General features: G+C 38.7%; 2 protein-coding genes across 10 annotated transcripts in view; one reads left to right on the top strand and one right to left on the bottom strand.

The window, feature by feature from the left end:
* LOC143688250 (uncharacterized) overlaps nt 1-27,945 on the bottom strand; it is a 298,694-nt gene that overhangs the window by 102,973 nt on the left and 167,776 nt on the right. The gene's annotated exons all lie outside the window — the stretch shown is intronic.
* Nucleotides 1,896-27,697, top strand: LOC143688246 (myosin-1). The gene is made up of 39 exons (XM_077165974.1): nt 1,896-2,026; nt 3,502-3,745; nt 3,833-3,976; nt 4,082-4,238; nt 5,162-5,189; nt 5,935-6,049; nt 6,149-6,241; nt 6,378-6,441; nt 7,106-7,204; nt 7,297-7,400; nt 7,545-7,683; nt 7,859-7,977; nt 8,069-8,218; nt 10,056-10,226; nt 11,091-11,400; nt 11,496-11,563; nt 12,659-12,746; nt 12,827-12,944; nt 13,244-13,367; nt 13,454-13,590; nt 13,689-13,944; nt 16,405-16,647; nt 16,727-16,903; nt 17,702-17,847; nt 17,928-18,018; nt 18,106-18,495; nt 19,076-19,202; nt 20,770-20,888; nt 21,049-21,245; nt 22,419-22,602; nt 22,865-23,030; nt 23,119-23,243; nt 23,633-23,941; nt 24,031-24,234; nt 24,687-24,812; nt 24,905-25,075; nt 25,340-25,444; nt 25,534-25,629; nt 27,424-27,697. The coding sequence occupies exons 2-39, from the start codon at nt 3,542-3,544 to the stop codon at nt 27,574-27,576; spliced, it is 5,817 nt and encodes a 1,938-aa protein (XP_077022089.1). The 5' UTR covers nt 1,896-2,026; nt 3,502-3,541; the 3' UTR covers nt 27,577-27,697.

The following is a 27,945-nucleotide window of genomic DNA, read 5'->3' as shown; positions in this document are numbered from 1 at the left end:
TTTCCACCTTAAGAGAGAACAAGAGCATTTTTTTTAAATGGAATCATGTGAGCATGATTTAAATTAGATGTGTGGCAGTGATTTAAAAGGTAAACTGGATTCACACCACATTGTTGGTTTTTAGAAGGGTATGAAATCACTCTTCTCACTTGTTGGTACCTCATATGCTTTGTTTCCATATCACTTATTAATAATCAAGTACCTCATGGCTTGGTAGGAATGACTCAAAGTCTTAATTTCCACTTATTGACAATCTATTCAGATTAAGTCAAAAGGCTGTCTGAAAATTCCCACCAAATCCTTCTTAGAGCATTATTAAAATGTTCTTTCTTCCTGAGAATCATTACTTACATTTTGCAGATGCCTATTAAAGAAACCAAAGTAAAAGAAAATAAAATGATATACCTGTGGTGACAAAGAGGGTTAATAGTTAGCTCGGTAAGTCTCTCTCAGATGCATATTCACTTAAAAGCCTTCCTGGCAGCCTTACTCTACCATGGGTAGAAGTGTTACCAGTAAGCCCACTAGACTGCAAGGCAGGCCACCAGGTTCTAAGGCTGCTGTGGGGCTTAGGGAGAATCTACTCTCTTCCTTTGAGCTCAGTTGCTTTATGAGCGAAATAAAAAATTTGGATTAGACCGTTCCTTTCAGTAATAAAACCATGTGACCATTACCACCAGTATCCCCAGATATCTTTCATAAGACAACTTATTCCATTAAATCAATTGAAATATAAATACAAGAATACAGTGATAGGTGCAAAATAGGACATATTAAGCAAATTTGGCGCCAATTCCATGCAGACAATGCTGACATGGAGAGAGAAGGCCACAGAAAAGATAAATCAAACATTTTTTTTGTAAACAGAAAATGAGAATAAACAATACTGTTCTGCTATTGTTTGCAAGCAAACAAAATGTGAAATATATACCATGGGTAGCTGATGGTAGAAAAGTCATAGACACCGCATAATTAGATAGATAAATGCTCTGTTTTCTAATATTTTCCTATGTTGAGTTTCATACAGGAGAGAGGATTTCACAAGCAACTTGCATAAAGAAAATGAGAGAAGCAGGACATCTCAGCTCAGCAAGGCAATGCAATTTTGGAGCAAGTTTGCAGTGGAAGTAGATGATGTACAATGCATCAGGCGACCGGAGGAAACAAAAGAAACTGCCTATCTTTGTCTATTCTTCATGAGGCAGTATTTAAAATTAAATTCCAAGCATCCTTGAAAAAGCACAATAAATTACTAAAAAAAAAAAATCACTCTTGAGGAGAAAGAACTAAAATTTTTTTTTTTTTAACACCCTGGTAAAGAGCAGGAACTTTCCTCCCTGGTATAATAATCTCTGCAATTGTGCAGGCAGTTTAAAAGTCTTACAGAGGCAACCCAGTGAAACAGAAGAACGGTAGGCAATAAAATCCAGGGATTCCAGCACATAGTTGCCTCTGAAACACCACCTTATATTATTCCAAAGGCAGATCACTTGTAGATTGCCAGCAACTCAAATTATTTATAGGAGATTGATTCATATACTTAACCCAATGTAAGAGGAAATATTTCTAATTATATCCAAACATCACTAATATGAGGGGAATTACACTTGGAAACCTTCATTGCCAAAAACATGATTTGCCAAATATGTTTTAAGAAAGAGGAGGAGGCTACATGTTTTCCATATTTGAGCCTATAAAAGTACCCTTGGAATGAGTATGACTTGTCTTTCCTCATAAAGCTTCAAGGTAAGTGTGTGTGAGGACAGGGCTCTGTTTGAAGACTGTAGGGATGGGGAACACTGTGTCATGTCTGGCTTCCCAAGTGCATGCCACACATCCTGGCGCCCGCAGCTCCTGGCAGTCCTTCCTTTGAAGCACCAACCTACTGCATAGCAATTTTAATCAGATGTTTTAGCATTCCCAGGTCCATATTTGAGTATTTTGTTATTATCGGTAATTGGAATTTAAACAAAGAAATTTGCTTTTTTCTTAAGGTTCTGACCCACTTCAAGGTTGCATCTCTAAGGTAAGATCCTGATTTTTTTTTTTTTTTTCATTCTTAATATGGTGAATGAAATTTTCTACAGTGGTTTGGTGAGAAATTGGAAGTTAAAAAAATGAAAGCATTTCAACTTAATGGCTGATGATACTTCTTTTGGAAAACACTGGGGGAACTTTAGAACCAGTTCTCATTAACTCACATTCATTACAATATATGAAACTGCTTTCTCAGAGTCTATTTATAGCACTGTAGTTTGTCTTTTAAATGATTTAATTACAACATGCAATGCAACATTTCAGAATTTTACTGTGCATTTATAGAGAAAATGTAAATTTCCTATAGTACAGTTTCTACTCAGTACTACATAATATAAAAATCTTGAAATATTATCTAAATGGATATAAAATAGGGATTGGATTCTTGCCTTGGAAAATTTGCTTAATATGTATATTATTTCACAATTTGTAAAATGAAAAAAGTTTTAAATGTATCACATGGAAATATGAATGTGAACATTTTCAGCAAGACAAGGCCATTTTAATTAATTGGGTACCTGCAGTTTGAATGGAAAAATACAAAAAACTTTATCCAGTGCTTTGAGCTTTCCTGGAGAAAGTATATTTATTGTTATAAAATAGATTCTACAGCATGATTAATAAGAGGATTGCTAAATGCTGAAGTGGCAAGAAATGAATGAGTCTTTGAAAGAAAAAGTTTTGTGAATTATGAGAATATTAGTAAAAGAGCAACATAGGTAATAATATTTTATAATCTTTGAGAACTAGATTGAGAAAAAACACTAAAGACAGGTGGAGAAGCTGAACTTGTCAAAATTATGATGACAGGGACAAGAGTAATTGATGCACACTGGAATTTTTTTTAAAGCAATGCAACACAAAACTTCCCATTTCCACCTGCCTTTATATTAGGTTAGTTTTTTCTAAATCGCAAGTACTAGAATGCAATTATTACACTATGTCAAAATAATTTCTATAATTTTAGCAACATATTTCTATTGCTCTTTTAGTTCACAAAGGCAACTTTGAGCCCCTTCTCTGCCCCAGTTTGTATTTTAAGAGGTGTGGAGGATGGCTTAGGAGAAAAAGGATCCCCTGTCCATGAGGAGTTCATAATTCAATTGGGAAGATGAGAACCAATCAGGAAAAGAGCTGGAAAACACCACCTTTATGTATAAACCAATTACAGGCAGCTTATTAAGAGTAATATACATAACAAATGAAACAGAGAAAGGAGCTAAAATATCTTAGTAGGTGAGCCAGAAACAACTATCTCTTTCCAAATGCATGACTAAGTATCTGTCAGCACTGGCACATAACATGGGAGTCTGACATTTCATCTGCAAAAAGGCCAGGGAGGTGGCCAGACCCACTGCTATGCTAAACACTTAAGGTGTCCGTGAATACAGAATGGTTTTGTAAGCTGTGATTCTTAATCATTCAGTCTCCAAATTGATATCAGTTCTTTTCTTCCTCTGCCAGGCAGGGTCCTTTGTGGGGCTACCAGCAATAATCTGCAGCCATGAGTTCAGACTCAGAAATGGCTGTTTTTGGGGAGGCTGCCCCTTACCTCCGGAAGTCTGAAAAGGAGCGCATTGAGGCCCAGAACAGGCCCTTTGATGCCAAAACATCTGTCTTTGTGGTGGAGCCCAAGGAATCCTTTGTAAAAGGGACAGTCCAGAGCAGGGAAGGAGGGAAAGTGACAGTGAAGACTGAAGGTGGAGCGGTGAGTAGACTGCCAGAAACCTGCCATGTTTTATTGGGGCTTTTTTTTGGTCACTCAACTGATAGAGTTATCTTTCCTGTTTACCAGACTCTGACAGTGAAGGATGACCAAATCTTCCCCATGAACCCTCCCAAGTATGACAAGATCGAGGACATGGCCATGATGACCCACCTGCACGAGCCTGCCGTGCTGTACAACCTCAAAGAGCGCTACGCAGCCTGGATGATCTACGTGAGAGCCCCCTCATGACCCACTCTTGTGGGAAGTTCTTTTTTTTTTTTTAATAGTAGATGCTAAGGTCCCCATGAAACAATTATATTCCTTTTCTTGGTACAGACCTACTCAGGCCTGTTCTGTGTCACCGTCAACCCCTACAAGTGGCTGCCGGTGTATAATGCAGAGGTGGTGACCGCCTACAGAGGCAAAAAGCGCCAGGAGGCCCCGCCCCACATCTTCTCCATCTCTGACAACGCCTATCAGTTCATGCTGACGGGTGAGTGACCCAACTTTTTTTCATATGATTTTACCGCACATAATCACAAAATTTTAGTGCTAGCAAGGCCCTTAGAAATAATTCAATCCAACCCCCAGTCTCACTCCCCCCGAGTTGTACAGAAGAGAGTATTAAAGCACAGAGAGGTGGTACTTGGTGAAAGTCGCTGAACCACACACTGTCAAATCTGGAAATAAACTATTGTTCTGACGCTACTTCTCTGTTGCTATTTAGTTTAATTTGTTTACACTCTCCTTGCTTGGAAATTCATGACATTTAATATAGTTAAGCAATGAGGGTAAGATTAAATAATAACAGGGTCATATTGTCTGACTAGAAATAAAAAACGTGTCAATCCTTTTAATGCCAGTGTCTCTTGCCGATTATAAATGAGATGCTATGGGAAGTGCTGTTATCGCTTTAAAGTCATCACGGTACACCTCAGAAATGCTGTCCCCATCATGAATGAAGATGGCATTTTGAGACTCTATGCACATAAACAGTTCTTTTCTGGCCCCTCCCCTTTTATTCTATTTGAATCACCCTTGATTCAAATAGAAATAATATTCTTAACATAGTATGCATTTTTCAGTTTTATGCATTAATCAATGGACAGCAGGCTACTGAAATCTATAGATGACAACTCATCAATTTGCCTGGCTTTGTAGCACATTGCTCTTCATACCAAACCAAAGGTTCCACTTCCTGTGGGGACTTACGGAATTTAAGAAAGGACAATATTTTATGCTTTTCTTCTCCAAACTTAAGAGACTTAAAAATAACACTGTGAATGTTTTAACAATAAAATATTGAAAAACTCCACTGAAATATGACACATACTCAATACCCTACTGTTTCTCTTTAGAAAGCTTTATTTCTGTAACTGATATATACGCTGACTATCCCACTTTTTCCCCCCTCAGATCGGGAGAATCAGTCTATCTTAATCACGTACGTATTCTTACTCTGAGACTTTGTGTTTTATTTTAACTTGGAAAGTGGCACATCAAAAGAAGAAATCAGTTAATGCCCTCACACTAAACCAATGACATGATCACCCTCGAAGTGAATGCTATTTCCTTTTACTGCAGCATTTAGATTACATCAGAATGTAAAACAGTGATGCCCCAAATTACGTCATTTGCTAGTCTAGTCTAGAAAGTTCCTCAGAACTTTGCTTAGAGTAAAAGATATAAAATGCTTTCTCTGGGCATGGCTAAATCCCAGACCAGAGCAATCAGACACAAACAGCCTTCTGAAGGTAGAACAGTTTATTACTAGTGGTTTATTTTAAGACTGTCTTGGGGAATGTCTATTCCTTCAAAGACTTAACTTGGGCTATGTCTCTAGTCCCAGGAAGCTGAAGAGCAAGTGCCTCATTTTGTAAAGTCTCTTACTAATTGCTTCATTTACTATGGATTTGTTGAGTGGCTGTTTTTCTGGTGCTGAAGCCTCAGGCCGCAGCACCTAGAAAAGAGGCCTGCACACTGTAAACATTCAATAAATGTGCTGCATGAATAATGAATGAATTCCTATACTCTTTTTTTGTCAGGGAAAAGCAATGGAAAATATAAGCTATAGGTAGACAAAGAGAAAAGTCTGGGAAACTCTCTGATATATAAATACAGATGCAGGAGCTATAAATGTTAATGGTGAAAGTAGTTTCATTTGTCACAGCACTTAATTTGTTTGACAGCGGAGAATCCGGGGCAGGAAAGACTGTGAACACCAAGCGTGTCATCCAGTACTTTGCAACAATTGCAGTGACTGGGGAGAAGAGAAAGGAGGAAACTACTTCTGGCAAAATGCAGGTGGGTCTGGTAGCAATGGTCAGAATTAAGGTTCTATCTGGGCTGTCAGGTAAGAAAAGTCCTGAGCCCCAGATGTGAAAACTGCTTTTGCTTTTGCAGGGGACCCTTGAAGATCAGATCATCAGCGCCAACCCCCTACTGGAGGCCTTCGGCAATGCCAAGACCGTGAGGAATGACAACTCCTCGCGCTTTGTAAGTCTCTTGGTCACAGAGGAGTCTTCTCTACCCTTAAGTGCCAGAAAAGTCTTGTCTAACTTATCATTTCAATTGCATCCTTCATATGCATCAAGTTTTCTATATAACATCACCTTTTTTTTTTAATTGCAAGGGTAAATTCATCAGGATCCATTTTGGTACCACAGGGAAACTGGCTTCTGCTGATATTGAAACATGTGAGTAACAAAACCTCTTAAATAGAATCCAAGAATGATAAATCATGGTTTGGAGGGACACTTTGCAGCTCCTGCTGAGTCTGGAGTTTGTAAAAGCCCAGTATGCTGCCAAACATGCCTGTAGTTTATGCCAGTCTTATGCATGGTTTTACTGTGTGCTTTACTCACTTTACGCATACATTAATGAATCTAGGAATTGACAGACAAGCTGGAGCTTGTTCAAAGTATCCCAACCTCAAGATCAATTTCAAACTTTTCTAAGAAAAAACTAACACTAGGCATAAATGAGTTGCCAGTGAGTTGAGGATATGAGATTTCTCTGAGTCCCAGCCTTGATAAATGATACTCTTAAGATCCTCTTAATAGCTCCTCTAACACAGAATGAGAGGTGACCCTGGGGAGGGAGGAGACATCAAGGTTCAGTTATATTCCAAGTGTCAAAATTTTTCTGTGTGAGAAGCCAGGATACCTCAGTTTCTCTCCAAAGATGGTGACAGCAACTGCAATGGAGTTTGCAAAGTGGTAATATGCAGTTCCCCATGGGAGCATTTAACTGAAATCTCAAGGGCCCAACAAGATTTAACTAATGACCCTAAATTGCAAAGTGACTCCAAGGGTACTTTACAAACTTTCCCCCTAAACCAATGTATACTTTCCAATGCAGATCTTCTGGAGAAGTCTAGAGTCACTTTCCAGCTAAAGGCAGAAAGAAGCTACCATATTTTTTATCAGATCATGTCTAACAAGAAGCCTGATCTAATTGGTAAGACAGAACTTAAATTCACAGGCTAGAAGTTAATACTTTTGTTAGCAAGTTCTAATGTAAAATATATGCTCTGAATTCTATGTACCCAGAAATGCTCCTGATCACCACTAACCCATATGACTACGCCTTCGTCAGCCAGGGTGAGATCACAGTTCCCAGCATCGATGACCAAGAAGAACTGATGGCCACTGATGTAAGACACACACACTATTTTAAAAATCAATTATGTTTGGGAACAACAATAGTGACCCACTGTAGGTGTGCTTCCCTGAGGATATAGTAAAATTCACCTAAACAACTTCTGCCCTAACTTTTCTTCTATCATCTCTCCTGGCAGAGTGCCATTGAAATCCTGGGCTTCACTTCTGATGAAAGAGTATCCATCTACAAGCTCACAGGGGCAGTGATGCATTATGGAAACATGAAATTCAAGCAAAAGCAGCGTGAGGAGCAAGCTGAGCCAGATGGCACTGAAGGTATCAAAGGAATCTCCATCTGGGTTTCATGAGAAAGCATAGACAAAATGCCCATTCCAAACTCCTGTGTCTTTTGCAGCTGAGCTTCTGATGGGCATATGCAAATCGACCCCCAAAGAGAGTTTTATAAAGGGATTCACTCATTACTCTGCATTTATGAATTTTCTCTCTGCAGTTGCTGACAAGGCAGCCTACCTCCAGAGTCTGAACTCTGCTGACCTGCTCAAAGCCCTCTGCTTCCCCAGGGTGAAGGTCGGCAATGAGTATGTCACCAAAGGCCAGACTGTGCAGCAGGTAAATGCATGATCTCAATGAATCGCACACTACGTGGGCTTTTACAGCATGCCTTTAAAATAATGCCAGCAAATATTGCTCTTCTGTGAAGGTGTACAACGCAGTGGGTGCTCTGGCCAAAGCCGTCTACGAGAAGATGTTCCTGTGGATGGTCACCCGCATCAACCAGCAGCTGGACACCAAGCAGCCCCGGCAGTACTTCATCGGGGTCTTGGACATTGCCGGCTTCGAGATCTTTGATGTGAGTTAGCAGAAACTTTGTCACAGAAAAGTTTACAAATCTTGCTGTCGCAGTCAGTGTGGTCACTGGTCTATGAGAAAGAGCCCACTGCACTACAGTGATAAATGAAAGAGGGCCAAATGTCCCTGAACTTGGGAATGAGGCTAATTTGGATTCAAACTCCAGCTCCATCAATTACCAGCTGTGGGAACTTATACCTGGAAATGGTATCTGACAGATCTTTGTGCAAATTAAACTAGTACCTATATATGTAAAGCCCCTAGCACTTCAGATAATCTCAGTACTCCACTTCTGAGATCTTTCTACCAGTTAGGTGAATTTAAAGCGGTTGGCACAGTCCCCAAACACACAATCAGCAAACAATAAAGATTTTGAAGACAATGAGGACACTAAGGTGGCAGTGGGGAAGACAATAAAAAATTTCAAGAAAGACTTTAAGATTGTTATCTGCCTAATTAAAATACTAGGATAACCTTTGCAATATGCAGGTACAGAGGATGGCAATGACATTGTAAAGAAACTCAAATTTATCTAAGAAAATATATGTCCTGCGTTGCTTAGGAAATAAGGCTGCAGAAGCCCCCTAGCAGACAGCAGTATGAGATATGATCCAGAGGCCACATTGCCACATCTTTCCCTATAAGTAGACTGAGGAGAACTGGATGAAAGTCAATTTTGAGTTTTAGGGATAAGTGCATTTCCAGAAATTCCTAAGCAGACATAGGGAATATTTTTAATAAGAAAATATTATTCTATTTCACTAATACTTTTACTAAGAAAAGTAATAGCAGCGTGAATCTGCAACCTCCTTGGCTTTTTTTTTAAATAATACTATATTAAGATACAATTCACATGCTGCACAATTTACCTATTTAAAGGGTACAATTCACTAATTTTTGGTATGTTCATAGAGTTGTGCAAGCATCACTACTGATTTTAGAACCTTTTCATTACCTCAAAATACACCCCATACCAATTATTAGTCACATGCCATGTTTCCCCACCACTTTCCAAGTCCTAGGCAACTATTAGTCTATTCTCTTGTCTCTATAGATTTGCCTATTCTCTACATTACATATGAATGGAGTTGCCGAATATTGTCCTTTGCAGCTGGCTTCTTTCATTAAGCACAATATTTGCCAAGTTTATCCATGTCGTAGAATATCTTTGCCTTTTGTGCAGGGCATTCATACTTTTAGAGGGGGGAATCCTCAATTGTGTTTACATCTAGATGCCATGAATAGTAAATGCAGGACAGTTCCACTCAAGCTCTGGGAGAGACACAATGGCTCTGCTGTCAAAGTGCTCGAGTCCCCACTCTGCCCCTTATAAGCATGGTCTTGCACAGGTCACCTAACTTCTCTCCTATTGTTTCCTCGCTTGTGAGATGGGCTAATTATCACTTTAAACAAGTGACTGTGAAAAGCACTTATTATATATAAGTACTTAGCAAAGTGTAGCAGTTAATTTTTATTCCTATTGTTGATAACATAAGAACCAGAATGGCTCATGTAGACATGACCTAGCTACTTGTAGAACATAATCAGGAGGATTATAAATCTCTAAGATATTTCAGATGAACAAAAACAGGAGTTTAAAAAAACCACAATTTTTATCGCAAATAAATACTGCATATCTAAGAAATAATTTTTATAGTCACCCTTCCCAGCCTGCAGCAACAAAAATGGAACAGGTGGGAGTAAGGAGCTTGTTAAAAGGACAAAGCCATGGTATCTTAAAGGAGCTGTCAGGCTAATTGAGTGAGATAAGTCCCTTTCAGAAGAGAAGCTTTAATTTTAAATGGTGTATTAATTTGTATTTTTTGCTTATTTATTAGTTCAACAGCTTTGAGCAGCTGTGCATCAACTTCACCAATGAGAAGCTGCAACAGTTTTTCAACCACCACATGTTCGTGCTGGAGCAGGAGGAGTACAAGAAGGAAGGCATCGAGTGGACGTTCATCGACTTTGGGATGGACCTGGCTGCCTGCATCGAGCTCATCGAGAAGGTTTGTTTACTCTTTTCAGACCACAGATTACAGTGCTAACTGGTATTTAAAAGGAAATCATAAGACCCTGGCATATACTATGATAAAAGATATTTACTTGCAAATGAAAACAGGAAGAAGCCAGTCACAAAGGACAAATATTATGATTTCATTCCTATGAAATGGCCAGAGTAGGCAAATCCATAGTGCCAACCATGTGGTAAGTGTTCTTGTAAAAGAAGACTGAATATTTTTTATAGGCCTAGAATTTTACACTACCCCACTGTTGGCAATGCAAAGCTTTATATTTAAAGCCTTCTTTCCTTAAAATAAAAGCTCTTCGATCAGAAGATTTTTTTTTATTTTTTCTGTCTTTGTCATCAATAGATTCTTTATTACTGGCATTTGAAATATAAAATTCCAGTACTTTAAGGCAACGTTTCTCAATCTTCAGCTTTGCCAAAGAATCGCCATATGTATTTAATAAAATTTCAGATTTCTGTAATCCCAGCCCCAGAAAGACTTTTTGGTAAGTGTGGGATAAAGAGTTAGAAACTGCATTTTTAACCAGAAGCTGATGTGACTCGGATGTAGCTGGTTTGCAAGTCACCCTTGGAGAAATACTGCTCTAAGGCCTTTTGGGTGAAGCCACTCCTTAAGGTCCTCAGTTGGCTTATTCTCGGCTATAAGAGCCTAGCACAGTTCCTGGCTCATGATAGGCACCAGTTCAATACTTGTTAAATTAATGACTTCTGCCCAAAGGAATGCTTTTACATGAAATATAAGGAATTAAAAGAGGGTTTTGCTCAGATGACATCATTAATGTAACTTTGTTATTTTTACAAGCAGACAAGATTCAAATTATACTTGTTTCTGGTCATTCAGCCCATGGGCATCTTCTCCATCCTGGAAGAGGAGTGCATGTTCCCCAAGGCAACAGACACCTCCTTCAAGAACAAGCTGTATGAACAGCATCTTGGAAAATCCAACAACTTCCAGAAGCCCAAGCCTACCAAAGGCAAGGCTGAGGCCCACTTTGCACTGATACACTACGCCGGCACCGTGGACTACAACATCGTGGGCTGGCTGGACAAGAACAAGGACCCCCTGAACGAGACCGTGGTCGGGCTGTACCAGAAGTCTGCAATGAAGACTCTGGCAAACCTCTTCCCTGGGGTAGGAGCAGCCGAAGCAGGTAATTTTCTATGGAATTTATTTTTTACTTAATGTAGAAAACGTGAACACAGAAAAGACTTTACTATGATTGCTTGTGCTTTCTTTGCCCCTTAGAGGCAGGAGGTAAGAAAGGCGGCAAGAAGAAAGGTTCTTCTTTCCAGACTGTGTCTGCTCTCTTCAGGGTACGAAATTCATTTCTTCTCTGTAATTAGATTCAGGAAATTAAGTTTTCTTTTATTGGTAAAAAATTTGCAAGAATTCCAGAACTGGGATGACTCAAGGAGCAGGTCAGCTGATAGTGATACAACTGGGCCTTAGAGAGATTTGGGATAGTTTGGAGGAGATAGCTTTGAAACAGTAGAGAGGGAGGGGTCAAAAGTGATGAGAGTTAATTGTAGAAGTCAGTATCAGATGGCAAAATTCAATTTGTGAAGGCAGGGAAACTGCGTTTGACATGCAGTTTGACACGTAAAAGACTCCATTGAGATAGAATTAACTAAAGCATATGGTTGAGCCTTTGGGAGCCACAAGTGATTTAGGTACTTAGATTTATATTAGTATAGAAATGAAATGGGTAGATTTCAAGTTAAGGATAAAGGTGGGAACTGGAGGCTAGGTTAAAAGAAGTAAGAAACCATGCGATAATAGCTCCTTAAAGAAAATTAACTTCTTTTGGCAATTCCATCGCTAATGTTCTGAACTGAAACTCTAGTTATTTCGAAAAACAAGCATTTCCATAGGTTGGAAAACTTTTCATACTTGGTAACATGGCAGTCAATTTTCTGTCAATTCCCAAATGAGGCATTAAAAGGCTACTTTCTATGGAACCAGTAGGACGACACTATTTTGTAACTGCAACAAAGAATAAGCACATGATAGAGTAACAGACAAAATTTAAAGTCAAGTAAAGAATGAAATGAGAGATTTGGAGGAAGACTCTGAATTTACAGTAAAACAGACCGTGTCTCTAGACAAAAGAGTATGTGTGGGATATTGCCATATGTTCAGAATATCATACTAAATTTAAAATGTATACTAGGAAATTTGACAGCAGCGAACCAAATAACTTTCACAGTCACTTCAACAGGTAGTAGAAAAAAATGCTTGTAATGAGGGCAAGTTTGGAATATGGAAATTCCAGAGATAACTTTGCAAATTCAAATCTGGATATTCATTAGAATTGAATCGATGTCATAGATCACAATAATTATATCTGTAAATAGTAATGTATGAAAATAGTGTATTTTTTTCAAACAAATCTTCCTATGGTTCCGCAGGAGAATTTGAACAAGCTGATGACCAACCTGAGGAGCACTCACCCCCACTTTGTACGGTGCATCATCCCCAATGAAACAAAAACTCCTGGTAAGACACTTCTGAGATCCAGGTAAACTCTAAAGGGGTTGCTTTTGACCATTAAAAAGCAAGTCTGTTTTTCCTGTTAGGGGCCATGGAGCACGAACTTGTCCTGCACCAGCTAAGGTGTAACGGTGTGCTTGAAGGCATCCGCATCTGCAGGAAAGGGTTTCCCAGCAGAATCCTGTATGCAGACTTCAAACAGAGGTCAGAAATTCTCACTGTGAATTATTTTAAGAGATTCCTGTTACTTTAATTTTTCAGTGGAAGGATTCTTCATACTTTCTACTAAAATTGAAGAGAAAGGAAATGAAATTAGCAGATTCAATAAAGACAGACTAAAAGTGTCAAATCTTTTGAATATACAAGGAAGAGATAAAGGGATAATTATGATTTCTTGTTTATGTTTACTGGACTACTAAACAGCCATGTTGTTTCTATAGTAAGGCAGGAAGATACCCTGTTTGTGCCAACAGCTATATCATTTATATTTTTTACTTAAACAGATACAAAGTTTTAAATGCAAGCGCTATTCCTGAAGGGCAATTCATTGATAGCAAGAAGGCTTCTGAGAAGCTCCTTGGATCCATTGACATTGACCACACCCAGTATAAATTTGGTCACACTAAGGTATTTCTCTAAATTTTACCTGATGCAAATCTTGTCCCCTTGAATTTTCTGTAAATTTACCGAGCTGGGATTTTGTCCCTGTGCAGGTCTTTTTCAAAGCTGGTCTTCTGGGGCTCCTAGAGGAGATGAGAGATGACAAGCTGGCCCAGCTGATCACCCGAACCCAGGCCATGTGCAGAGGGTTCTTGGCCAGAGTGGAGTACCAGAAGATGGTGGAGAGACGGTACTGACAAGGATATTTTACTTAACCCCATCAGCCTAAGCCTTTCAATTATGCTACCTGTTATAATCTGACTTTGAATATATCTGTTCATATCACAGAGAGTCCATCTTCTGCATCCAGTACAATATCCGTGCCTTCATGAATGTGAAGCACTGGCCCTGGATGAAGCTATATTTCAAGATCAAGCCTCTTCTCAAGAGTGCAGAAACAGAAAAGGAGATGGCCAACATGAAAGAAGAATTTGAAAAAACCAAAGAGAGCCTTGCAAAGTCTGAGGCCAAAAGAAAGGAGCTGGAAGAAAAAATGGTAACTCTGATGCAAGAGAAAAATGACCTGCAACTCCAGGTTCAATCTGTGAGTATCAGAACCCATTGCTTGCAATCCGATGCTAAAATTTCTGTTAAGCAATAATCACTATAGCAAGGTTTGGATTTCCCCCTTAATAAGGGACTGGTCAGCAATCTTTTCTAATTCATAACCCCTTAGGATATTTTATAAAACTTCATATACAACATTATTAAAAAGCACTATGGTAGGATTTCCTGCAGTAGAGATGGAAAGAATAAAAATAATTTTCCTCCCTACCTCTCCCTGCCCCAATGTTTTTCCTAGCAAAATATGGACAGGAAATAAGGCACTATTTGTTCCCTAGGATTTTCCCTACTGAAAAAAATGCAAATAAGAATAAGGGGGAAAAAAACCAATATTCATAGTGAGGAGGGAGGAAGCTTTATGATAAAAATGCATCAAATTCAAAGCCAAAATTCTGAATTTTCTTATTTAAACTTCCCTAGGGACTGCCCACTCTACTCTTTTTTTAGAACTCTCTAATTCCTGAAAGAATATGATCACTGCAAGGGATAATGGCAATGCTTTCCGTACATAATGCTAATTTTTATGCAAAGCATGAGCGATAGGTGGGTAGTTATGACAATTCTCCCTTTTAATTCAGATGTTCCAATTAGGATCCAGAGGCTTGGTGAGAAATATTTGGTTAAGAGCCACCATTTCCCCATTTTTATTGTGACCCAAATGCCAAAAGAGCTTAGTCGCTACCACCAAAGCAATAAAGAAAACATTAAAGGTCACCAGTTAGTTCTCTGAATTCAGAATGGGGGTCTAGATTGGGCCTCGTGGGTCTATTGGTTTTGTATGCACAGTTAGAAAATTTAAAGAAACATGAACTGCACATATCTAGTTTAGCACTGTGATTTTCCTTATTTATTGCAAAGATCAGAGTTTTCCAAAGTGAGGTAAGGCTCACCACACATTCAAGAATCAAGGGATGATTACAGGGGTAATTTAAGCTAAAACTAAGCATACTCCTCTCCTTTGAGTGCAGTATGAACTCTTCAATATTTTTCCATCAAAACTCATTTAATATATTTTCACACGAATAGCATCATAGGGGCATTATCCACAATTACCAAAGATGAAAGTCGTGTCCAACAAATGATGAATGGATAAACAAAATGTGATATGCATATAATGGAATATTAATCAGCCACAAAAAGGAATGAAATCCTGATACATGCAACTACACTGATGAACCTTGAAGACGTTATGCTTAGTGAAAACAGGACAAATATTGTATGATTTTACTGATATGAAAGAATTAGAATAAGCAAATTTAAAAAGAGTTAGAATCTAGAATATAGGTTACAAGGGGTTGGGTTGGAGGTAGAGAATGGGTAGTTAATGCTTAATTTGTAAGAATTTCTATATATATTGATCATAAAGTTTTAGACATAGATGGTGGTGACGGTAGCACAATGTTGTAAGTGTAATTAACAGTACTGACTAATCTACGTGAATGTGGTTAAAAGGTGAAATTTTAGGTTATATATATGTTACGAGAATAAAAATTAAAAGATAAAATATAGGACTATATAACACAGTGAACCCTATTATAAACGATGGACTATAGTGAATAATACAATATAAAAGCATCCTTTCATGAATTAAAAGTGGAAGTTGTTATAAAGTATACTAATGCAAAGTGTTAGTAATGGGGTGGTTATGGGAAAAATGCACCTAATTTAAGTTGTGTAAATTATGGACTATAGTTAATAGTAAAATTTCAATATTCTTTCATCAATTGTGACAAAGGTACCACTCGAATTCAAAGTGTCAACAATCAAGGGATATACGGGAATGCTGTATTTTTTACATGATTTTTCTGTAATCCTCCAACTTCTCTGATTAAAAATTTTTTTAATCCATTTAATAAATATTTGATGAAGTGCCAAGCAATGAGGATCTAATTTTGAGCAAGAGACACATGGAATTTATATTCCAACTGCTGTTTCTTCTCATGAGAAGCATGATAGCTTCTCCTCTAAGTACCACCTTTTCACATGTTCTCTTTCCTTTAGTTTTCCCCCTTTAATTCTGAGCTACTCTGTCACTAGAAGACAAGTCTTCTCTTTAAATTAATTTTTCTTACATTATTCCTCCCTCCTTGAAACCTATGAGATACCTAGCACTTGGTTTATGTGTAGTGTTTCATGTACAAAACTTTCCTGAAAATTAATATTAAGCAAAGAATAATGACTGACCTGGACTTCTATATCAACATATTTAATATAACATATCTAATTATATCATAATTTTATGAGGAACCACAACTTAAATTCCTTTTTTTGTCTAGGGTACCACAATAAGTGACCAATAAATATTTTCCGAATGGTAGAAATCTAATGAAAAATCAACATGAAGCTTTAAGACATGGTACTTGTTAGGCTTCAAAGTATTAATAAAACCTGAAAAAGTATATGGAATTAAAATCTGAAAGTGTCTATTGACCCTTCTCAGGAAGCTGATGCTTTAGCTGATGCAGAAGAAAGATGTGACCAGTTGATCAAAACCAAAATCCAGCTCGAAGCCAAAATCAAGGAGGTGACTGAGAGAGCTGAGGATGAGGAAGAGATCAATGCTGAGCTGACAGCCAAGAAGAGGAAACTGGAGGATGAATGTTCAGAGCTCAAGAAAGACATAGATGACCTTGAGCTGACACTGGCCAAGGTTGAAAAGGAGAAACATGCCACAGAAAATAAGGTAGAAATCATGTTTACAGGTTCTTCCTTCCAACTAAGCTGTTTTAGAGTGGCAATCACCTTTTAATTTACCTTTCTAGGTGAAAAACCTCACAGAAGAGATGGCAGGCCTGGATGAAACCATAGCAAAGCTGACTAAGGAGAAGAAGGCCCTCCAAGAGGCCCACCAGCAGACCCTGGATGACCTGCAGGCAGAAGAGGATAAAGTGAACACCCTGACCAAAGCTAAAATCAAGCTGGAACAGCAAGTGGATGATGTAAGTCTAGCACCATGTAAAAATAATTTTCTTTTTTTGTAACAAAGTAAGCATGAATTTTTTATTCTTGTGATGTAATGAGTACTTATCAAGTGTCTCCTATGAATTAAAGATACACCATTCCAGGAGTAAAATGTACACATGAGAATTTAAGATCTCAATAAAGAAAATTAAATTAAGGAATAGACAATATGGCTAAAAAGAATTAGGGGAAAGAAAGGTCTGTATGTTCACCATAAAAAGCTTGCAAAGTGGGTCTTTAGTGGGCCTTAAGATGAGTAGACTAAGGGAAGGTATGAGGAGGAAGTGAGGAACACAGCACAGCATAGGTGCAAAAATGATCGATAAGACTTTCTTTCTTAGCGAACAAGGAATGTGGGAGACAAATTTGGCTTTAAACATGATCAGATATTGAATAGGCAGCCCACTGTATATGCTTGAGTAAGGGAGGAATAATCAAAGGTCATGGTTTGGAAGTATTACCACGGTGTGCATGTGTGGTGAAGCACCGAATCCAATGGATTCCATGGGAAGATAGAGGAGGCATGTCTTGTTAGTAGTTTATTGAAATAATATAGTAATAAGGCTCATTTTACCTTATAAATTATGATGGTTTGGACTAGGTAAATAGCAATGAAAATGGAATAGATGGGACAAATCTGCCAAATTTATAGAAAAATTAAAATAATGTAGTGATTAGTTGTCAGTATAAATGAAGTCTAAAATGTTTAACATTTCAACTTGGGAGGGAAGGTTGGGCTACTCAAAGGGATTGTATTATGTATTATTAACTTTTAGCTTGAAGGGTCTTTGGAACAAGAAAAGAAAATCCGGATGGACCTAGAAAGAGCAAAGAGGAAACTGGAGGGTGACCTAAAATTGGCCCAAGAATCCATAATGGATATAGAAAATGACAAACAGCAACTTGATGAAAAGCTGAAAAAGTAAGCAATAAGGGCAAAAGCTTTCTGGGGAAGTTATCTATTATTATTTTAGTGGCTGACATAAAGTTCTTTCCTGATAGGAAAGAGTTTGAAATGAACAATCTGCAAAGCAAGATTGAAGACGAACAAGCACTTGGTATGCAGTTGCAGAAGAAAATCAAGGAGTTGCAAGTAAGTCCCTGATTTCCATCAGTCTATCTCAACCTGACAAAATTACTGACATGAAGGAGCTAAGTTTGTATTTTTCACTATTCCCAGGCCCGCATTGAGGAACTGGAGGAGGAAATCGAGGCAGAACGGGCCTCTCGGGCCAAAGCAGAGAAGCAGCGCTCCGACCTCTCCCGGGAGCTGGAGGAGATCAGCGAGCGGCTGGAAGAAGCTGGCGGGGCGACCTCTGCCCAGATTGAGATGAACAAGAAGCGGGAGGCTGAGTTCCAGAAAATGCGCCGGGACCTGGAGGAGGCCACGCTGCAGCATGAAGCCACGGCGGCCACCCTGAGGAAGAAGCACGCGGACAGCGTGGCTGAGCTGGGGGAGCAGATCGACAACCTGCAGAGGGTCAAGCAGAAACTGGAGAAGGAGAAGAGTGAGATGAAGATGGAGATTGATGACCTTGCTAGTAATATGGAGACTGTCTCCAAAGCCAAGGTACCATAGTGATTTAAGCCTTAAAGAGATCTCAGGTGTGATTTAACCTTTCAAAAACCATTAGTAATTGACAAGAGAAGACCATGGCAATGCAAGGGAGGGAGTAGGGGGAATTTGGATCAACCTGGGTGTGTCGGGACAGGGTACTCGCTCTTTGAGAGTAGCCATTTCCGAGTAATGTGGATAGTCAAAACTTAAGCTCTTCCAAACAAAAAAATAAAATTCAACTATACATCTTGAGCTTTTCAGGCCATCTCACCTTAACTAGGCCTTCTGTTTTCCCCTTAAGCACAATTACATAATTGGCTTCTCAAAAAAAAAGTCACGCACTAACATAGATATCATTCTCACATCACAGATAAGACAATTCAGCAAAGACGTTAAATTTACCTGGCAATTTAGCAGCAGTATAATTAAACTATTATCTGTTACTCTTTCCATCCTGCTCTAAGACCTTTGTTATTGGGATATCCTTGTTTGTAAAGATAGCTTCTTCTCAAACGAGTACTGCTGTTCCTGTGGAATGCTTAAATTATTGAAACTTTCCATGGTCCAAATATTTGTACTTTTTTTCATGTAGGGCAACCTTGAAAAGATGTGCCGTACTCTAGAGGACCAACTGAGTGAACTTAAAACAAAGGAAGAAGAGCAGCAACGTTTGATTAATGACCTGACGGCTCAGAGAGCACGCTTGCAGACCGAGTCAGGTGGGCCCCTCCCCCGTGGTCACCTGGAATGATAAATTTTGGGTGCCTTGGATACCTAATTTGCTGAAAAACTTTGTATTGAGTTACTCAAACTCATATATTACCTCCCACTAACATGAAAACATTATTGACTACTGTCCTAGGTTGCCTTTTTTTAAAAAAAGAGATCCAGATTTTTCTGATTTTCAACATTTCAAAGCTAATTTACTTTCAATCAAAAAGTATCAAATTCAAAGTGAATCCTCACAATATGTCTTTCCATTTTTCAAAATGCTTTCACAAACTCCTTATTACTTTATTATCCCATTAGTCTTTGTAACGTTATCCCCATTTAAAAGAAAACAGATTATGGCAGTGATGTGACATGTAAGAATGCTCACTCCAGTCTTTGTCCTGAAGTCTTGCCGATTGCTAGTAACTAACAGTTAAGTAAGGACATTTTCAGGACCAGATATGCTCAGGAGCGTTCAAGTGAGATTTGTGGAATTTTTTTGATTACCAAATGGGAGAATCTCTGGTTTTATTCCTCTCCAATGAACTCACCCAAACTTCCACTTAAGTTCTACCTCTCCAAGTAAGAGGTATCAAGATGGAAATTGTTCACTGGGGTCATTCAAACTATTAAACTAATAGGCAGGTCAAAGTGTCAGGGAGTCACTCTACTCTTTCATACTTATTCAAATATTGGTTTTACTAGAACAAGGCTGAAAGTAAAGTTTCTATTATTGTTATGCAGGTGATTATTACATTTCATGGAGAAGAAAAACTGTATTCTCAAGAAGTCAAAATGTTCCTTGTGGTTTCTCTTCCTCAACACGTTTACCCCTAGTAACTCAGTGATATATATATATGATTATATATTATGCTATGATGTATAATATAAAAATATATTACATAAAAAGAAAGTTGTGATTCTTTTGAAATGTCAAAGACAGAAGGCTTCCATGCAACTAGTTCAAAAATGGTGCTGCAAACCTCCCTCCCCCATTCTAATATAATCTAGTGCGTTTTCTGAATTACAGTGCTCATGGAATTGGAGACAAAGTTAAATGCAACTTAGTTTGGGAAATGATTAGTTATGCATAAACCAATCCATTCTGGGGGTGGAAGGATACTTGATTATTAATATAAAAATGCTTCCAATATTTTTGTTTGAATTTCGCTTCAAGTCCCCTACTTTCCACAGGATAAATTCTTTGTTTCAACCAATTTTCAATGGAAGGAAAACTAGTACAACATTATTGCTTTAGATAAAAAGAACAAATATTTTGTTGGCTCTGTTGCCAAGAAATATGTTTCTTCATCAATTTTTATTTTGGTTAAATCATCTAAAATAGCTCCCAAAATATTTTGCATTGTTCATAAGCATGTAAATTGCCTCAGGTTCTTCATACTTCTAGTTTTTACATCAATCTGCTCATCTGGGTTGAACTGGGTATTGGCGGTTTGTTGGTAATTCATGCTCTCTGTTATGTCTCAGACTCTGCTCCCTTTCCCCCCTGCAGTTTTTAATTTTGAATTTTAATTCCCAAAGTAATGTGCATTTCCTGAACCTCGGTCATTATAGGTGAATTTTCACGCCAGCTAGATGAAAAGGATGCATTAGTTTCTCAGCTCTCAAGGGGCAAACAAGCATTTACACAACAAATTGAGGAACTGAAAAGGCAGCTTGAAGAAGAGATAAAGGTAAAGCCCTAATTTTTATGTTGTTGTATTTGTGGTTATTTGTTTTTTGCCTACTTCTACAGTTTCTTCTATTGTATTGCCAAAGTAATCTATTGGCACTTTGAGAATAAGCAATCACTTTAAAGATATAAAATGAAGTGGCCAATCTCTATGTTTCCAGGCGAAGAGTGCCCTGGCCCACGCCCTGCAGTCTGCTCGCCATGACTGTGACCTGCTGCGGGAACAGTATGAAGAGGAGCAGGAAGGCAAGGCTGAGCTGCAGAGGGCCATGTCCAAGGCCAACAGTGAGGTTGCTCAGTGGAGGACCAAATACGAGACAGATGCCATCCAGCGCACAGAGGAACTGGAGGAGGCCAAGTACGTTCTAGACTTGGTTGAAATGGAAATATCTCTGCTAACAACCACCGTGCAGCTGCTATATGTACTAAATGAGCATCAGGGGCCTTGCTCCTAAAACAAATAAAAGCTTGGCAGAAATATATGTGTGGATATAAGCTTAAGAAGGAAAAACAAATACTCTAAGTTGTTTAGGGAAAGAAATTAGAGTAGGAGTTAGAAGAAGAAGGGATGTAAGCTGAGGAAGCTGAATGATTATGAAAACAGAACTTCTAACTTTATTCCATTTATAATGGTGCAGATAGAATAAGAGTTCATTGCAATTCTCCTGTGCCTCTTAGCCCTTGATAGAACAAATAGTTCTGGGGTGACACATATGTAAGAGAAAAAAGTTCAGGATAAAAAGCACATCTCCTCCTTTGAGATGTAAAAATACGCCTATTTGTAGGGGGGAAAGTAACATAAAGTTAATAATAAAAAAGTAGGCAGAAAATTCTATAATGAGGAAGAAAAGAAATAGGTTTCATAAAAGACTAAATATTTAATGTAAATCAAAAGTTCAAGACTGAGGCATAATCCAAACAGGAAGGGAGTACTTATTTAATAGAATGTTTAGGGAGATCATTTATTCTGTGAATGATGCTTTGGTGACATGCCTTAGAGGGATTCTGAGAAGTGCCCTCAAAGCGAATTTATTTTGACTTGGGAAAGCTCCTTCTGTGAAAAGCTGGCAAAAATAAGGGATACAATAACACAGACAAAAAATCAAGTATATTTCATTAGAATTCAATTCATTAAGCATTTGAGTCCATAATAATACAAAGACCTATAAAATACAGGCCCCACTCTCTGGAGACCAAAATTTAGTGGAGACATAGACATAAATAACAGTAATTCAAGGTAGATGTTAATAATCTCTAACAGAGGAACAAACCAACTACCTTGAAGGGTAATATGTTGGCTGGGTTTGGTCAAGAATGGCCTTCTATCCAGACTATGAATTATAGTAATATTGAAATTTGGGTTGTTTTCAGTGATTGGGAATGAGTTAATACAGAACCAGATCTAAAAAATAAGTTTGAAAGCAAAATATCCAAGGAGTCTGACTGTGGAAATCACTTCCTTGTACCCATTTTGATATACCCGTGACTGCCAAGGTCCATTCATTTCTATCCTCTATGTTTCACTTTTTAGAAAGAAACTGGCCCAGCGTCTGCAAGAAGCTGAGGAACACGTAGAAGCTGTGAACGCCAAATGTGCTTCCCTTGAAAAGACGAAGCAGCGGCTCCAGAATGAGGTTGAAGACCTCATGATTGATGTTGAGAGGACAAATGCTGCCTGTGCAGCCCTAGACAAAAAGCAAAGGAACTTTGATAAGGTATTCTGTTTCTGCTTCAATACACATATGCTAACTGTAGCCTGCTACTTACAGTGTGCCTTATCCATGCCATCTGAGAGCTGTTCTCAGTAGCTCCTACTCTATGGGTAGGTGGGGGACTCCTTTGGCTTCTTACTCTTCTCATTACTAATTATTTTTTAGTCATAGATCATCTTATCTCTGTTTGAAAATTACTTACATAGATGGCTTTCATCCTTTCAAACTTTTCCACTACATTTCTTCATTATTCCTTGTAACTCAGGTGCTAGCAGAATGGAAACAGAAATATGAAGAGACACATGCTGAACTTGAAGCTTCCCAAAAGGAGTCCCGCTCCCTCAGCACAGAACTATTCAAGATTAAGAATGCTTATGAGGAGTCTTTAGAACACCTTGAAACCTTGAAGAGGGAAAATAAGAATTTGCAACGTAAGTACACTTTACCTTTACAAAAACAATGACTTGAAAGATAATTTTTTCCCTCTGAACACATTTCTATACTTTTGTTCACCAACAGAGGAGATTTCTGATCTCACTGAGCAGATTGCAGAAGGAGGGAAACGTATCCATGAACTAGAAAAAATAAAGAAGCAAGTTGAGCAAGAAAAGTCTGAACTTCAGGCTGCCTTAGAGGAGGCAGAGGTAGGCATTGCACCATATACTCTAAAACAATTAAAAAAGGAATTGGAATTTTTGCATACAGGTATTGGCAAACTAAGAGAAAAGAAAAATAATTTTTACTCTGTGTGCTAAGCATAACGATGAACTGACCTTATATACAACTAACATAACTATGTATCAAGAATTATACGAAATATTGAAAAAACAATGGTGAATAAGTTAAGGGCCTGCCCTCAAGATCAAAATCTAGCTGAGGAATAAAAGTATACAAAATCAACTTTAATACAGTGTAAAAATTTCTATAACAATGGAATACAGATATGTTATGGCAGCACAAGAGTAGGAATACCTACTTCTAGAAAAGCATACAGTCCATTCCCCTGCTAATGTCACCACCTGCTTGCATTAAGGCATCTCTTGAACATGAAGAGGGAAAGATCCTGCGCATCCAGCTTGAACTCAACCAAGTCAAATCTGAGATTGACAGGAAAATTGCTGAAAAAGATGAGGAAATTGACCAGCTGAAGAGAAACCACATTAGAATTGTGGAGTCGATGCAGAGCACACTGGACGCTGAGATCAGAAGCAGGAATGACGCCATCAGGCTCAAGAAGAAGATGGAGGGAGACCTCAATGAAATGGAAATCCAGCTGAACCACGCCAACCGCATGGCGGCCGAGGCCCTGAGGAACTACAGGAACACCCAAGGCATCCTCAAGGTACAGGGGTGCAAGAGCTAGGCCTGGAATGACTGGGGTGGCTGCAGCCCTGAGAACATGGTGTCTCAATGACTGTGTTCGTTCCACAGGATACCCAACTCCACCTGGATGATGCTCTCCGGGGCCAGGAAGACCTGAAGGAGCAGTTGGCCATGGTGGAGCGCAGAGCCAACCTGCTGCAGGCTGAGATTGAGGAGCTGAGGTCCACTCTGGAGCAGACAGAGAGGAGCAGGAAGATGGCAGAGCAGGAGCTCCTGGATGCCAGCGAGCGTGTCCAGCTCCTCCACACCCAGGTAAGTTTACCATATTAGAATAGTAAAAAATATAGAGGAATTAAATGGAAATTCTTGCTCAAATCTTAGCATTATCTAGAAATTTATTTATAATGTTTTATGAGGATAAAGTTTAAGACATTTAATTTTGGGGGATTAACAGTATTTGTATTTGTCTGAAATGTGCTATCCAACTTGACTGTCTTTTAAAAATATATGGTCATAGGTGGGCCACAGTGGCTCAGTGGCAGAGTTCTCGCCTGCCATGCTGGAGACCCAGGTTTGATTCCCGGTGTCTGCCCTTATAAATAAAAAAAAATTATATATATATATATGGTCAACTCAGATCATTAATGGAATAGGGAGGTAACTTAATGAATTAATTAAATTGATTAGTTTCTTAGTTCATTAGAATAGTGGGCCCCTAATTTTGCTCTCATGTACTTAATATTCTTAAATTTGATATTAACCAGAACACCAGCCTAATCAACACCAAGAAGAAGCTGGAGACAGACATTTCTCAACTGCAAGGAGAGATGGAGGACATTGTCCAGGAAGCCCGCAACGCAGAAGAGAAGGCCAAGAAGGCCATCACTGATGTGAGCTGCAGGCACATTTCACCATTGATTTACCAGTGACATTTCCTGACATCTATAGCCTCCTTGACTTCCTTGGTTGCTTTTCTAATTAGGCGGCCATGATGGCTGAGGAGCTGAAGAAGGAGCAGGACACCAGCGCCCACCTGGAGAGGATGAAGAAGAACCTGGAGCAGACGGTGAAGGACCTGCAGAACCGCCTGGATGAGGCTGAGCAGCTGGCCCTCAAGGGCGGGAAGAAGCAGATCCAGAAACTGGAGGCCAGGGTGGGTCTCCTAATCAGCATATATTTCTCATTCTGTTCCAAACCAGCAAACCAATTTTGAATACCTAACACTGCTAGATGATCTGGGACATACAGAGATGAATAAGAAATAGTCCTTTCTGCCCAAGAACTTATAACAGGTGTAATTAAACTAGGGCAAGAAAAACTACCTGTAAAAAAAGTGCCATGATTCACCAAAGAAACAGAAATCTAGATGAATGTATAGATCATGATAAATGTCTTTAAAATACCCATCTTCTTGCAGGTACGTGAACTTGAAGGAGAAGTTGAGAGTGAACAGAAACGCAACGTTGAGACTGTCAAGGGTCTGCGCAAACATGAGAGAAGGGTGAAGGAACTCACTTACCAAGTAAGGAAAATGACCTTTCCAGGTTTTCACCCCAGTCTGCAAGGTGATATTTGTATTATCAAGAAACTCACTCTAAAATTTTATTTCAGACTGAGGAAGACCGCAAGAACATTCTTAGGCTCCAGGACTTAGTGGACAAACTGCAATCAAAGGTGAAATCTTACAAGAGACAAGCAGAGGAAGCGGTAAGTTCAGAACCATTTGGGGTGATTGGGCAGCCTCCAGTTCTCATCAACACTTTCAGGCCAATTTCATTAAAGGGGTAAAAGAAAAGATCAATAAAATGAGGAAGAATAAAAGGGAAAGGTCTGAGGAATGAGAAGAAACCAACCGCTAGAAAAGCTGGGGGGAAATGTTTTAGGAAGAAAGACAGCAACAGCAAGGTTTTGGGTGGAAAGAGCTTGGTTCAAGGAGCAGAAAGGCCAGTGTAGTTGGGAGTATAGGAACAAGAAAGAGGTTGGTACTGAGCAGGCTGGAGAGTGAGAAGCAGTCAGGTCACAGGGTATTCTTGATTCTTGGCCATGATACAGTGTCTGGATTTTATTCGAAGTGTAATGGGCACTGGGAAGCCACAGGAGGGTTATAAACTAGATCGGTCATGATCTGGTTTTCATTAAAAAAAAAAAAAAAAAAAGGCATTCTAGCTACTGTGTGGAGAATGGACTGTTGGATAACAAAGGTGGACTTGGGAAGAAACGTTAGGAGGTGGTCCTGTGGCTTGGATTAGAGTAGCAGTAGAGAAGATGGAGGAAAGTGGAAAGAATCAAGATATAGTTTGGAAGTGAAATTACATATTTATGCTAATAGGCTACACTTGGAAGGCGAGAGAAAGAAAATCAAGCATGTTTATGGTTTGAGTGACCAGGTGGATGGGGTAACACTTTCTAAAAAGGGGGATTCAGGGAGGAAAAGATTTTCAGGGCAAGAAGGAAACAGGAATTCTGTTTGGAAATATTAAATTTGAAATATTATATATTCAAAGGAAGACTATAAGTAGGTAGCTGAATATGAGTCTAGAAGAGCTCAGAAGGTCTTGGTTAAAATTAAACCACTAGATCCCTGGCATACCCACTTTCTCTAATTTCTCTATACTATGATTCATGTGAAATAATGATCAAATGTTATCAATTTCCTAAGTACAGAGAGACATATCTATGTATGACAAATTAGTTCCTATGTCCATTTATGTTTTTCTTTTCTCCATCACCTCTAAGGTCTGAGAATAGAGAGAGAATGAGAATAGAAATCGCATATACACACACATACACACACAGACACAAACACATACATCTCAATCATTTAACCTTTCTTTATGTCCTCTTTTCACATCTGTAAGAGGAAATCTGAGACGTTTTTCACACTACATTATTTAGTGACTCCAAGCTTTATGAATGGTCTAAATTTAAATGCTACATTTTAGAGTGCTCTTAATGAGCCTTTTAAAAATGAATGATTAGTGGAAACTAAAACAGGCCTGCCTTCTCAAATTCACTGCTATAGGTTCAAGCTTAATGAGACACTTCTCTGACTATTTCAGAAAACAATAAGCTCTTCGTGAACTTCTAAACTGCCATGGCAATAATTTATATTCAAGTGGCAACAATTTATATTCAAGGCTTATAGAGTTGGTATCATAATATGAAGTTGTATTTTTAAAAGGTCTGTATCCATTCTCAGAATTCTGAGGGAAAAAAAAAGCTGGAAACCAGGTAGTTAGGAGTAGCTCGCATGTTACACTTTTCTTCTTAGAATATCTTAGAGGCAAATGTCACCTGTTTTTTCTTGTTATCTGTGAGTTCAGGAAACATGAGAAGAGTTCATACAAGAACAAAGTTCAAGAGCAATCCTTTAAGTTTCTTAAAAGATTTACTGGAGTGGATCTTTTCTAAGCCAAAAAAAAAAAAAAGTTCAAGACCAATTTGACCTAAGAATTTAGAAATCTGAAATTTTTCTTCTCATAAATGCATTTCTATTCTCAGGAGGAACAATCCAATGTCAACCTCTCCAAGTTCCGCAAGATCCAGCACGAGCTGGAGGAGGCTGAGGAGAGGGCTGACATTGCTGAGTCCCAGGTCAACAAACTGCGGGTCAAGAGCCGGGAAGTCCACACAAAAATCATAAGTGAAGAGTAATACATACAAAGGCTGCAAGATGACCAAAGAAATGCACAAAATGTGAAATCTTTGTCACTCTGTTTCATACTTACGATTTTCGCAGATAAAAAATTTATCTGCAAAAAATCTGGGAGTCTTATTTTTGTCTCACTGTGTCAACTCATCTTCTTTATGCACCAAGAAGAGAAAGCAGACAAAACATTTCGCTTATGTCTTGTTGAAAAATGCTTAGTCATCAAGATTTAAACATGATGGAGCACAGCCAGGCCAATCCCAGTTAGGAAATGCTATGATTCACACACACCCTCGTAGAAAGCAGATGAAGCCTAGACACACATTTTAGACAAGACAGAACATAAGAGTATTTTCTAAACCTACTCGGCAAAA

The sequence above is a fragment of the Tamandua tetradactyla genome, chromosome 6 (genome assembly GCF_023851605.1).
Source record: "Tamandua tetradactyla isolate mTamTet1 chromosome 6, mTamTet1.pri, whole genome shotgun sequence".
In the NCBI taxonomy this organism is placed as follows: Eukaryota; Metazoa; Chordata; class Mammalia; order Pilosa; family Myrmecophagidae; genus Tamandua; species Tamandua tetradactyla.
Note: the sequence above shows the minus strand (reverse complement) of the source record. Positions and strands in the feature narration are given on the sequence as shown.

What these genes read in the sequence shown, in the direction of transcription:
- LOC143688246 (XM_077165974.1), top strand. Translation starts at nt 3,542, where the DNA reads ATGAGTTCAGACTCAGAAATGGCTGTTTTTGGGGAGGCTGCCCCTTAC. An exon ending in CTGCCTTAGAGGAGGCAGAG is followed by an intron (nt 23,244 to 23,632) that starts GTAGGCATTGCA and finishes GCTTGCATTAAG; the next exon opens with GCATCTCTTGAACATGAAGA. An exon ending in TGAAGGAACTCACTTACCAA is followed by an intron (nt 25,445 to 25,533) that starts GTAAGGAAAATG and finishes ATTTTATTTCAG; the next exon opens with ACTGAGGAAGACCGCAAGAA.